Raw genomic sequence first — 15,451 nt, forward strand, 5'->3', positions numbered from 1 at the left:
TTTTTTTGTGATAAATAGCAGGTACCAGATTATTACAAGATTTAACAATATAAATATGTATAACAAATTATACAATATAATTATAATATACATAAAAAAACAAACATAATTAAATACAATAAATTATAACAATAGCAGCATACTCTTTGTTTTACTGTCATAATAAAATTCTGCTACCACACGTGTATAACAACAATTATTTATTCAGGCTGACTAAACTTCAGTAAATACATATGTATATAATATTAATAGAAGTAAAAAATGCGTGTTTGTGAATGAATATATGGATTAGATCTGCCCTTAAAAAAACTACTAATTTTACAATTTCCAATAGGTTTTCGCTACAGGTTGGTTACTTTATTCGATTTGACTAAAATTGTCTAGTGGTTTGTTTTTAAAAATACCCCTCTAAATGGAATCAATTTTTTTAAGGGCCAGTCTAATGTGGATATGTGGGTGTACAAATAAAAATCAATAATGAATTATCTAACAACATTGTAATGGAGCGGCTGTGATTGTAACGATTCCGGAAAATTATTTTAATGAACTTTAATACAGACATGATATAATAAAATTAATAATGCACATGAGAATGATGCATCATCTTGAAAATCTATTTGCCCTTTAATTTTTTTTACACTTTTTAATAATAACACGGTGCTACGATGAAAAACAAACTTTGGAAAACATTATAGGTCATTACAAATTGTGTCTAAAAATTTCTGAAACACCCTCAAATTCAGAAGTTATTCTAAAAAAAATTGTTTTCAGTGATGTTCGTCAACTTATCGACCTGTAACTCAGTCAGTTTTTGTCGGACTTTAAATGTTTTAATGGGTTTGGAAAGAAAACTGATTTAGCTTTAAAATGACGAGGATTTTTTGATACATTTGTAAGTTATAGGTATTGTTTTTGTTAAGAATAGCTAAAAGAAAAACTGCTGCTTTTCATTGCTTATTTTGATATAAAATCTTATAAAAATGTATAAAGGAATTTTAGTTCTTAACAAAACATGGTTTTAACCCTGCGTTAGTCGCAATCATTTTCAATCGATACTAGTCGCAAGGTATCAAATTGATATCAATAAAAAAGCGCGTTTCAAAAATAATCTCTTCACTTTTTATTTCGAAAACATAAAAACAATATTAAATGCAATTTATTTAAAAGGGTAATACAAAAAAAATTGCAGTAAAAATATTATTTTATCAAAAAATAGCTTAAAATTTAGGGCGTTTAAAAAAATTTACAATAAAAAAATGTTTGCTTGTATCAACCAGATCAGTTACGAGTAACGGAGGGTTAATTATTCAAATCGGATGAAAATTGTAAAAGTTATTCAACTTTTCATTAACACATTTTTTTGTATTTTCTCCCCCAGCTCATATGAATAAAAAAATATAAAAGTGTTATTCTGTAGCAGAGTATAACACAGTGCAACACGAAAAAATCCATATATGGACACCACAACGTGATAAAAGACAAAAAAAAAGTAGACCCGTGTCTCTTAGTTTTGCCCAAAGACATGCACTTTTTGTATGGACTCCCAAAGATTTGTGATCATTTTCTCAGGCTCATATCTTGCAAACAGTTCGAAATTTTTAGTTACTCTCTGAGGCAAATTTGTAGCCCTTGTCACAAAGAACAAAAATTGTGATCAAAATCGCCTAAAACTTTTGATTGCCTAGGAGAGCCTGAGAAAATTATCACAAAAATTACACCGATGCCCCAAATCTTTGGGGGCCCATAAAAAAAGTGCATGACTTTGGGCAAAACTGAGAGACAAGTGTTATTTTTTGTTGGTCTTTTATCACGTAGTGGTGTCCGTATATGGTTACATTTCCATGACTTAAAAAATTACACACAGTGTAATTCAAGCCACATACAAATTCACAAACACACAATTTTTATAGAATGAGGCTTGTGCATCGAGATCATTGTTTATCACAGAATGTTTTAACAAATACTTAAAATTAATTAAACTGGAATTATTTGAGATTATAAGATAACAATTCATTGAAATAAAATTATACACAAGTGTTAAAACAAATTTTTGCTAATAATTAAGTTAACTTTAAAATTCTTTGGAAGACTACACATTTTTGGAGTAAAATTATAATGAACAAATCGAACATATTCCTAACTTAATATCGAAAACGAAAACAAATTATGAAATATGTATTTAACTAACCTTAAGGAACAATGTTATCACGTGTCATAGCAGCGGACGAAGATAACGACAAAGATGAATTGGACGATGGACTGGAGTAGTGATGATGATGATGTATGACAGCATCAATGCATTCATCGTCCAGGGGAAGTTTACAAATTTCATCAACATCTTCAACTGTGGTAATTTGACTTGTAACACTTGGTCGCATTTGCAATTTCGGATGGTTGTGCGAATTCATTAAACCGACCATGGCAGTATCATCTGCATCAACAGTTGCAGGTGTCGGTGGTGTGGAAGGCGTAATAATTGAAGAAATTGCTGCTGCGGCCACAACGTTGTTGGATGGCGGAGTATTTGCGATTGTTGCACTGCTTGAATTGAGTGAATTCGAATGAAATTTTGCGGTTGACAGGAAAGACACCTTGTTGGGTGGCGGTGGAATGGTGATGGGAGTCAAGGCAAATGTGCAATGTTTACTGGCACCAGGATGCAGTGGTGTTGTTGCGCCACTCAAGTGGCTGGAACTGTTTAAATTGCAGGGAGATGCCAACGATAGGCTAGTTAATGATGTTGGTGAAACGGATGTAGTGGTTGCAGTCGATAGACGTGATGCTCCACCGGCAGTAACGGGTGGAGTCACTGTGACAATGGCCTTGGTCGACATCACATTAGTGGCTGCAGTGTAATGAACACCCGACGATCTTCTCCTTTGGCGATGATGATGACGATGAAAACTTTGACATCGTGTGCAAGAACGTTCACGTTGAAATAGATGCTGCTGCTGTTGTTGTTGTTGCTGTTGCAGCTGCATTTGTTCCTGATGATGATGCGGATGGTGGTGGTGATGATGATGCACCACACTGTTTCTACCGCAGTTGCTACTCCCACTGCAGGAGCTGCAACTGCTAAGCTGCCGTCACATAATCGAACGATTGCCATCAAATTGATTCACCGACGAATAACCAAATGATGTTGAGGCAGCAACCATGGCAGCAGCCACATGACACTTAAGTTGCGGTAAAACAACAACGCACACGACCCCATAACAAAACAAGAGCATGCCGCAATCATTGTTGAAATGTCGCAAACAATCAGACAGGAAATGGAAAAAGGAAAAGAAAATGTAATAAAAAGAAATTATTAAAACTGTACACACGACTACGGCAGAAACGTATAAAAAAATCAAAAACACAGAATAAGTGGAGAAGTCGGCAAATGTTTGTACACAAGGCAAATAATTAAATTAAATTAATACCGAACATAAATAAGCCATTAATAAGTCGGTTTGTTGTATAAATAAAATAAATTTAATTTAATAATATTTACTACAATCATTATTATTGTTATTATTATTATTGTACAAGTGCTTAACAATGATTCTTAATTTCAGTTTATTTGTGGCATTGCTTTTGAGTGTTCATCCGCTCTTTTGTACTATTTAAATGATTATGATTTAATGGGTTAACGACTATTTTAAAAATTAAATTGAGTGTGTGCACGCATTTCAGACTGACTGACAGACAGACTGACAGACTATATGTATTTCATATATTGTATATTAATGTATTTAGGGGTTAAATAGCTGCTGTTGAACAAATTCCTAGACATAAATATTAATTAGTTGTTTAGATTTTCAAAAATTGCCTTGTTTGCACGTAATTGTTTATTAATGTTTGTACGTGTGTGTCGTTTTTAGAAAATTCCATTTGTATTGTATTTTTAAATAACATTCATAATTGACGGGGTAAATTAAAAAGTCTACAACAATTTTATAATTTGTTTCATTTGTCACAGTCCATTTAGAATAATTAATATTTTGTAACATTTGTGGTTAATTGCTGTTGAATGCTTAATAAGTGTTGGCTGCCTGTTTCACTTTTTTTTAAATATTTAAATGAACTCAATTTGTTTTACATTTGCACAATGGGTGGCTGTTGTTACAAGTTGTGTAAAATTATTGACACATACCACGATAACGATACGGGATATATCGTTATCGTGGTATGCGTATAACTAATTTTATTTCCATTTACAAATTTAAACAAAAAACGGACTACAAGTGGTATGAGTAATATTTTCAAAATACGTAAAACAATTTGTGTGTTTCTTGAGAATATATGTAGAAAAACTTGAAAGTTCGAATAATAATACATTATCGAATTCTCTCTAAACCCTCATAAAATCTCATAGATTGGACGAATTTGATTATTTTAATTGGGCTTTTGGAGACTCAGATAGCTTTTCAAACCGATTGATACGCAAAAGAGATCACCGTTAATGTAAACAAGTAAGAGACCTATATTCGGCTGTGCCGAATCTTATATACCCTACACCGAATTATACTTTAAAATGCAAACTATAAATATTTTTAGGTAAACAAAATTAAAATTTTTTTTCAAAATTGTTTTTGAAAATTTAAAAAAAAAATTTTTGATTTTTTTTTAATTTTTTAAATTTATTATTTAAAAAAAATTAGACAAAAAAATTATAGATATTTCAAAGTCCATTACAACGAAGTATATAAGGCTATAGTAAGTTGGACCTACAATGGATCAAAATCGGTAAAAATATTTTTTAACACGAATTTTTTTTTCATCAAAATTTTTTTTATAATAAATTCTTTTCCCATCATTTTTTTTTTATAAAAATTTAAAAAAAAAAAATTAAATTTTGTTTACTTTAAAATATTTAAAAAAAAATTATTTTAAAGTATAATTTGGTAAAGTGTTTCCACACAGCCGAATATAGCTCTCTTACTTGTTTGCTCAAACATATCAAGATGTGGAATGTCCATCAATATGCTCAAACTTTGTTCAGATAAGAATCTTTTCTCTCATTTGATTGCTGTGCATTTTAAAGTGCGTCAATATTAAATATATGTAAGTAAGTTAGCTAGATCTTTGTTATTTTTTTAAAAACTTTTTTGGTAAAATTTATTTTGTTAAATTTGAGGCAGAATGTGTCAGGAAAAAAATGTTTCTGAACTTGAAATAGATAAGATTGGAGTTTTAAAGCACACTACATAAACAAAATTAATTGCAATTGATCAATGAAAAACGATTCATGAAACGCTTGGAATTTAGGACAAAAATAATATGACAACTAACCGGCATCAGGTACCAGTTTCAGTATTTTTTCTTTAAAAGGAAGTAAAATGTTTTGTACTGAACATTTTTTTCTCAGACGTAACCCATGTGTTATTCATTTAGAATTTTCGGAGGTTGAAAATGGCTTGGGTGTACGAGTTAAGTTATGGTTTCAACTACAATGAACAGTTTGGAGTTCCAGGAACGCACTCTAATAATTTTGGAAAAACTTCGCGAAAAAAAAAAATTTTATCTAGAAGCTACCATGTTGACAGATCAACTAAGATAAGGTTGGCCCTTAATAAACGAAAGTTGGATTTTGGTCATTCTCACACTCCAGTTTGGTGAACATTAGTAAAAAAATCATCATGAAAACATTTTAGGTAAATCGGTTGGGGTTAAGACGTGCCGCAAGCCCTCTGAAGTTTTGAGATGCATTTACAAGGGGAAAAAAATTAATTTTTTCAGTTTTTGTAAAAATTTTGCCATTAAAAAATTACTTTTGTAATTCAATTTAAAAAAATCGAAATGTGTACGTAATTGTCGTTCTAATGAGACATAAAAGACAGAAATTGGTCAAAAAATTTTAAAGTTATTAAAATTTCGCCAGGCCATTAGAACAAGAAATGTAGGAACAAAATTAACATATTTTGATAAATATTAAAATAAAAGCTCATTTTTACTTCAAATATGTTCATATATACTTGTATATGAGTTTTTGTCTTCGTAGGATACCGTTAACCTATTCTTAGGTATGAACAAAAAAATACAATTTTTTTAACGACAGTTTCAAAACTCCATTTTCTAATTTTTAAAAATTTTTGTATATCGAATTTCAGAATTTTTTGATCATCTCATTGGGATTTATTAAGAATTTAATAGGAAATAAAAATGTGAAAAAATTATGAAAATACCCCCACACAAAGCCTAGTGTTTACAAAAACAGCAGAAAAATTAAAATTAACCCTATATAGCACTTGGGGTTAAAATGACCCCAAACTTCTAAAACCATAAAAAAAATTAACGTTTTCCGATTTTAGTGAATGTTTCAGAGTATATTTAGAATTATCTGGGCTATAATATTCTGAATAAGTTTGGCTTAAAGTTCATAAGAGTAAGGAAATGGAGCTCATTGGCCTAAAAATTGCAAAATAATTGGTTTTTCTCTAAAATTTCAAAATTTAATTCGCAGGTACGGAAAAACTATAAGAGATATTTTCATAATTTTTTCACATTTTTATTCCCTATTATATTCTTAATAAATCCCAATGAGATGATCAAAAAATTCTGAAATTTGTTAAACAAAATTTTTAAAAATTTGAAATGGAGTTTTGAAACTGACGTTAAAAAAAATTAAATTTTGTGGGTCAGACCTGCGAATAGGTTAACGGTATCGTACAAAGACAGAAACTCAAATACAAGTAAATATGGATATATTTTAAGTAAAAATATCTTTTTTAATATTTCTCAGAATATGTTAATTCTGTTCCTACAGTTCTTGTTCTAGTGGCCGTTAATGGCGTGCCTATAAAATGACCAATTTTTGTCCTTTATATATCAGTATTAGAACGACAGTTACTCATACATTTCGAATCTTTTAAATTAAATTGCAAAAGCTATGATCCTTATATTTTACACAAGGTGTTTCAACAATACATAGAACTCATAGAACACGTACCTTGACTTCAAATAAATTTTTGACTTTTTTCTTTATGTCATCTATTTTCATTTTCAAAATCTGATTGCCTTAACTAAGACCTGATTTATGTAACATGAATTATGTATATGTTATGGATTAGAGGCCACTTGAAGAACATGACTGTTTGTACGTCAAATATATTCTAAAATTCAGTTGAAGAGCTAATATGTACTTAGAAATTCTAATGTTTGGCGGGATATAAGCTAAGAACAATAAAAAATTAAAATTTTGGATAAATTTTTTAATAATACTCATATATTCTCTCTTGATATAAAACTTAATTTTGCTTTATTTTTAGCCATCCTAATGTGTAGTACACATATTTTAATTCGTATTATTTTTTTTATTTTCTCGAACAATAGAATTGAACTCTAATGTAATTTAAGCACATTCGTTCAGTGTTTATGTTTATTAATAAGCATTTTGTGTGGATGTGTATATTTTATGTATATTTTTTAATTTATAAATAATAAAAGAACAAAAAAAAAAACATTAAATAAAATTAAAAATAAATGCTGCTTTAAACAAGTAGCATTTATGCATGAAACCGATACCTAGCAACATACATATGTATGTGTATATAATGTCACAGATATCAACATACATATAGTAAATATCCAACTTACAGTGTTTGGAACTAGTAAGTAAATTTTTAGCACCATAATACCGCTACCGATATTTTAGAATAATTTAAATTATAAAACTAAAGGTTTTTAAGTTCAAAAATTTAGTTTAAATCTACAATATTGTAAATATCATAAAATTCCACGTTTGTAAACTAGTCACTGGACTCTGTAGATAATGTAATGTTGACAATTGCTACCTTTAAAACTGCAGGGTATGATATGACTACAAAATATTAGGGAGGTTTTTTTTAAAAAGTTTTAAGAGTGCAGCTCGGATTATAGAGTTACTTGATATAAGACATAAATTTTTGCTCAACAAAAATTATGGCGAATGTGTTCCATCGGTTACAACTTGCCAGAGATGATTTGTTCGCTTTAGAAGTGGTAATTTTGACACTGAGGACAAAGATCGCCCTGGCCGAGCAAAAAAAAAATTGGAGACCAAGAATCGGAGGCATTACTTCATGCACAAGCAGCAATTTCAAGAGCAGGGAAACTGGATACTATGTATACGAATTTTACGATTTTGCATGTCTATAATAAATAATTTTTGCACCGAATCATTACTTGCGATGAAAAAAGGATTCATTACGTTAACCCAAAGCGTAAAAGATCGTATGTGAAGACCGGCCAACCAGCCGAATCGACACCAAATCCAAATATTCATGACGCTTAGGTATTGCTTAGTATTTGGCCAAACCATCACAGGGAACCTGTAACGAACACATCTGATTCGTTTGAAGCGATCATTGGCCGAAAAACGTCAGAACGCACAATTTAATTTTTTTTTCTTAATTTTTCTCTACACATGTTAACTAGGATTCCATAACACGATTGTTCGAACAATCGGGGTCGGGGCAATCTTTAAGAACTTTAAATTTTTCCAACAGGTTTTTAACTGTTATAGCTTAGAAAGATAATTCTGTATAGATTATGATTCACTCAAATATTAAAAATTTCCAAGTATAATAATCCGCACCATACGTCATGTAACGCGAAAAAAGGTAGAAAAGCCACCCTAATGCATAAACTAACTATAAGTCTACATATAAAACAAATTAAAAATACGTGGGTGTTGAATGCCAGAAAGTGATGAAGTGAAAAGGCCAAAGGCTTTAAATATACTTATAAACGCTTATTAATGTATATATATATACGAGTACATTGCATAAATGTATCTACAAATGTTTGTATAGGTATGATGAATATTATATATAAAACTGCTGCATTTAAATAGAACAAACACAAACACAGAGGCATTAATGGGAGTGAGCAAAATAATAATAAAAAAACAAAACAAACACATTGATGAACTGACGGATTAAATGCCTGACATACAACTAAAAATGTCCATGACTGTGAAATTTATATTTAGACCAAACAAAAAAAGAAAGAAAAACCATTTTTTCAATATTCAATAAATATAGCAACAAAGTAAAATAGAAAAAAAAGTAACACGAAAGAATTTTAAATAAGTAATTTTGTTTTAAATTGTTGTAATGATTTACCGTGTTGCAGGATTGTTGCTCAGCAGTGTTTACCGTGCATAGAGTATTTCTGTGGATGTCGGTGTAGATATAGATGTGTAGATGTTTGTGTGTGTGTGTATCAGACTCAATAACTGGTGCTTAAATCTAAGTGACCAAAGGCAACGGATTCGCTCGGTGAATGGGCCAAAGGCTAAGAAGGTGTATATTTATATATTGATATATTATTTGTAAAAGTAAATATGTATTTATGTATGTATGTTTTAATACGTAATTTTATCTCTGTTTTCATTTTATATTATTTCTTAAATAAAAGCATTTTAAATTGAGGATTGTAATGTATTTAAAAGAGATAAATGGAATTATTTAGAACGTGCACAAAAGCTAATTGTGTTCATTTACTGCAAAGCTAAAAAAAAATATTAAATTAAATTACAAATCAATTAAAAGAATTCTAAAAGCATTAAGATAAATCAACAGACATCGTTTAAGCAGACCTTTAAATTCATTGAATTTTTAAAAAAAAAATATAAATATTTACAATATTGTTTTGCTACAATGGTTTGCTTGGTAGTTTTTAATATTTTTACTAGTTTTTGAAATTTTAAAAATATTGCGAATAGTAAAACAAGCATTAAAGAAGAAACAAGTTTTGAATGTAGTCGACCAAAACATAGAGTTTCAAATTTGTTTCTGGTTTATAATTTATAGCCCTCTATAGGGCTTCCAAAACTACTGAGCAGATTGAAATGCAGTCAAATTAAAAATAAGAACTTTAACTAAATGTTTAACAAAAAACTAAAATTTTGTGAAAATGAGCGCTTCACTTAATTGAGCATAAATTCGAAAAGAATCCATCGATTTTTATGATCGATATCTTATTTTGTTCCTATTATATGTAGCTTTGCGATAAAGCAATAAATCTAAACAATTTCTTACATTTTCGATTTTTTCACGTACAAAATATATTTTTTTGCTACAATTTGTTATTATAACTCCGAAACTACTGAACCGATTGATTCGCAATATATATGTGAAAATTTATACATATCATGGGAAAACTGTTTTCAGAATTCAATCAATTGAAAGAAGAACATTACTCAATTTTATGTGTATTTAACAAAAGACAAAAATTTTGTGAAAATGGGCTAATTAACTTAATTGTGCATAAATTCGAAAAGAATCCATCGATTTTTATGATCGATATCTCATTTTGTTCCTATTACATGTAGCTTTGCTATAAAGCAATAAATCTAAATTCTGCCGATTTCGATTTTTCATGATTTTTTAAAACAAAAAAATTAGCTTTTTTCACGTACAAAATATATTTTTTTGCTACAATTTGTTATTATAACTCCGAAACTACTGAGCCGATTGATTCGGAATATATATGTGAAAATTTACACATATCATGGGAAAACTGTTTTCAGAATTCAATAATTCAAAATAAGAATATCAACTACTCAATTGTATGTACATACATATATCAAACAAAAAATTAAAATTTTGCGAAAATGAGCGTGCGAATTAACTTAATTGTGAAGAAATTCGAAAAGAATCCATCGATTTTTATGATCGATATCTCATTTTCTTCCTATTACACGTAGCTTTGCGATAAAGCAATAAATCTAAAAAAATTCTGCCGTTTTCGATTTTTCATGATTTTTTTTTTAAAAAAGTTTTCTATTTTCAAGTACAAAATATATTTTTTTGCTACAATTTGTTATTATAACTCCGAAACTAATGAGCCGATTGATACGCAATATATATGTGCAAATTTATACATATCATGGGAAAAATGTTTTCAGAATTCAATCAATCGAAAGAAGAACATTAACTACTCAATTTTATGTATATTTAACAAAAGATTAAAATTTTGTGAAAATGGGCGAATTAACTTAATTGTGAATAAATTCGTAAAGACTCAATAGATTTTTATGATCAATATCTCATTTTGTTGCTATTATATGCGGCTTTGCGATAAAGCAATAAATCTAAACAATTTCTGCAGTTTTCGATTTTTCATGATTTTTTTAAAACGAAAAAAATTGGTATTTTCACGTAAAAAATATATTTTTTTTCTTCAATTTGTTGTTATAACTCCGAAACTACTGAGCCGATTAAAACGTAATATATAAACTGATTAAAGGTTGTGTAAATTTAATTTTTTTTAAGTTTACCTTAATAATATTGGACTAACACCTTTTTGATAATCATTAATTATGTGAAGAAACCTCTAAAAAAAATCTAAAATTTTTTTAGATAAAACATCTCCATAGAATTTAAAATTTGGACCATATTTGTACTACTGGAACCACAATACATTAAAATTGTGCAGTGTTATGTAAAATACTTGAATACTGTGTTTTTAGAACATTTTAGAAAAACCCAAACCACATAATATTGAAGTTCATTAACCATTTGATACGGATAACATACAAATTTACCAATTAATTTTGCTGCTACTTTGAATTCATCATTTAAGACAATTTCAAAGAATATTTTTTTAATACACATGCCAGGATCTAAATCAATCTCTATAAACAATGCATTATTACAACATTGGATTTCTAAAGTGATACCTAAGAAGTATGAGGTAAAGAGCTCATTACTTAAGAGCTCTGTATTCATTACAGTGCACAAGTACATTCCAAATAGTTGTAAAAATACTAGTACATTACGATAAAGGATACGAAGAAGCCAACTACACTTAGTCAGAGTCATTTATTATTGAACTCAACTGAAACGTGTGAAAATATTGCCAAATAACTTGTGGTCATCAAACCAATAATTCAAATTCAATCTGCAATCTTAGACAAAAGTTCAAACTTGCAAACCAACATTTAAACCACACCAAACTGTTACCAACAGACCAGGATATCGGTATAGAATAATAGGAGTGCTGTGTAAAAGAACAATAATCATTCATTACAAAAAAAAAAAAAATTAAATTAAATGGATGGATTTCTTGTTCATTCCGTTTTTTTTGGTTTTACTCTTTCCTTTCGTCTTGAATCGATTTTGGCAAATCATGTGCTGGTAAACTAAATACTTATGTAGTATAAGAAAAATGACGCTGCTACAAAAATGTGAAAAAGAGAGCAACATTTTGAAAATTCAATCACAGCCAATAATTTATCAAATGAAAAAGACAGACGAAAACGTATTCACTCAAATACACTCACATAAGTATCGAGATATTTTACATATACAAATATCTTACAGTATTACGTGTATGTGTTTGCATTACACAATTGCTCACTCTGTGTATTTACCCTGCAGCCTTAGGAACTGGTATCGCTTTGACAGATGTGTAAGCTGTAAATTGATTATCCACCAACTTACTAACAAATATTTCAACTGGCGAATTCGCACTGGTCACTGAGAAGTGTTCAATTTACATTTATGCATATGAAAGGTCATTTGGTGCCTTTCAGAATCCCTTACAACTCAGTTTAGTTTAATTTTGTTGTAGATTAATGAAGTTAATGTACTTGCAAGTATAATTGTAAAAACCGAGGAAACAAAATGACAACCTCTGCGCAACTTTATATAGATCAGTAGCAGTAGACCTGTCTAAGTACTATAGCTAGAGCTAAATTTTGAGTTGCTAACTTTAACACTGCAGGGTAGTTAATATTGATATTTGGACATACACACATGAACAATTTAATAACAATTCCACATGTATTTTAAATCATCATTGGTCAAATGCCAAATCCTGGGTTCATTTTTGTCTTTAACCTTTAAAATTGTACAAAACAACATTCAGTCATACTTCTTTACAGGCACTTACAAATTGACGAACAAAAAAAAGTGAAAAAAACTGAATTGAAATTAATGCTCAATTTACAATGGTCAAACATGTAGATTGCGAAATGTTTAAATTAAGATTCAATTCAGCAATCGTGATATGTTTTTATGTGTGTATTTTATATATATTTGTGAATTAAATTACTTATAGAATCTCTTTTAATTTTATTGAATATGATATTAACTAAATATAAATAAGGAAATGGGAGAAAGAAAGTTTGATAACTGGCGACATTTGTTTAAATCAAAAGTACTTAAGAGTTGCAAATAATAAAAACGATTTAATTTAAAAATATATACAAATAATAAAGTAATTCATATCTGGTTCGAAATATCCGATTTATTTATGAATTACTTTATTTATGTTATGCATTTCGCATAACATTACAAATAATAAATGTTATATTTGTAGCCAATCAAATGATTCAATTATATTCACAGATTTTTTTCGGTTCTAGCAAAAAAAAGTAGAAATACGATTGACATATCTGAATTATTGAAACCCCAACTTAAATTTATCAGCCACAACAGAAAAATTCAATCATTAAGACTGAATGATTTGATTAACAAAACTGTTATCTCTGTGTAGAATAGTAATACAATTCATCTAAATCATTGGTAGGCGTTCATATTGTTCAGATTACGATGATTTTCGTCAATTTACATGTACACAACCCGAATGTAAACAATAGAGAGTAAAAATACAAATATTTCAATCAGTTGCTTATTGTTGTTGCTGATATTTTATTGTTTACCCACACATGCTCACAAATTTAATGCCTCTTTTTGCGTACCAATTATCTAAATCCATTAAGAGATCTTACATACTTTTGGGTTTTCAAAAAATTGAAAGAGCGAAAAGGTATAGCAATTTTATATAAAAGTACTTTTTCCATAAAAGTACTTTTTAAAAGTATTCTGATTTAAAACAAAATTGGTAAAATTTCATAATTATTATCTAAATTCAAAAAATATTCTATAAACCTTTTTATGAATTTGACAAAATTTCTATAAAAAGTATTTCTTTTATAGAAAAGTACTTTTTGGAAAATTAGCACTTTTTAAGGATTCTTCCAATTTAAGTGATAATAAACATATTTTTTTTTAATATTTCCCAAAAAAGTTAAATTTTTTCTTAAAATAAAATTTACCAAATTTAATAATTATTATTAAATTTAATGCAATATCCATAAAAAAAATAAATCTGATACAATTTTTATCAAATATAACTTTTTTTTCAAAAGTACTTTTTGAAAAGTGGTACTTTTTTGGACAAACAAACTCGATTTAGCTTATTTTTCTTAAAAAAATAAATTTTTATAAAAAAGGTTAATGGACAAATTAAAGCACTTTAAATCAAACATATTGTAAATACAATGCATCGTTTTAAACTGAAATTAAAACACCAATCTTAAGGTAGGGTCACATATGGCAAATATTTGACGAAAAATACGTAGCCGCTATATTAGCAATGTGTGACACTATCTTTAGGCAAATTTTAAAGACAATTGATTCCAAACATGACGAAAAAAGTAATCTTTAACAAGTTTTATATAAAAATGAATTTTATATTAATAGAATAACAAGTAAAAGTGTTACATTCGGTTATGCCGAATCTTGTATACCCACAATCAATATGTTCATAAACAATTTGTTTATGTCCAATTTCTTTTCGTCCAATGTTCAAGCGATTTCAAAGGATGACATTTGATGGCGACTAGAGACAAGTGTTGCCTGATTTTCGCCATACTTGACAGAACAATTTCTGAGTACTTAGAACTCATTTGTGCAAAATTGTATCATAATTGCCGCATAATCAACATATTTATGACTGATCAAGTAGTATTCCGTGGGGAAATTTTTATGGGGGCTAGGTGAAATCATGGGAATATTTCGATGTGTTACAAACGGAATGACAAAATCAATATATCCCCCATTTTTTTTGATGGTGATTATAAAAATCCCTCAATTTATATCAAAATCCAAAAGTAATTTGCAAAATTAATCTTGAATTAATATCAATCATAGTCCCACAATAGAGAAATTTAATGATCATTAAAAAAATAGGTACTTTCGTATTATTTTATATTATATTTGGGGGATTCAAATGGTCTGCTATTAGTCATATTAGCATACATATGATAGTTTAATCAAATTGTTAAAACAAAAAAATGGTTATTTTATGACAAAACAATAAATATAGTTCAAAAATTCTTATTAGTTTAGAACTTTTTTGTTTGAAACACAACAAAAATGTTTTTAAACTCTCATAATATATTAGGACATTACGACAATATGACTTAATAGCAGACTGTTTGCATTTTTTCAGGAAAATGGGTCTATATATGGAATATAACACAACGTTAACATATGCAATGCAGCTTTAAAAAACACCTCTTATTACGCATTAAATAGTTAGGGCCGTTTTCTCATCTTTTTTCCCAATGAAATACTGCAGATTAAAGAAATTTGGTTTTCTCAATGTCTCATTTGCTTCTATTCTGTCGCAAAGCTAACCCGACCTCATCTGCCAATTATTTATTTATCGTACAAATAAATTCAATCAGCTT

The 15,451-nt window shown here is 28.8% G+C and overlaps 1 protein-coding gene across 1 annotated transcript in view; it reads right to left on the minus strand.

The window, feature by feature from the left end:
* Positions 1-2,189: 2,189 nt before the first annotated feature.
* The window catches only part of Dop1R2 (dopamine receptor 2), a 33,051-nt gene continuing 19,789 nt past the window's right edge, over positions 2,190-15,451 (minus strand). The window contains exon 4 of the mRNA XM_065504152.1: positions 2,190-3,080. Coding sequence (XP_065360224.1) covers positions 2,190-3,080 — 891 coding nt within the window. The remainder of the gene's footprint in view (positions 3,081-15,451) is intronic.

The sequence above is a fragment of the Calliphora vicina genome, chromosome 1 (assembly GCF_958450345.1).
Source record: "Calliphora vicina chromosome 1, idCalVici1.1, whole genome shotgun sequence".
NCBI lineage: Eukaryota > Metazoa > Arthropoda > Insecta > Diptera > Calliphoridae > Calliphora > Calliphora vicina.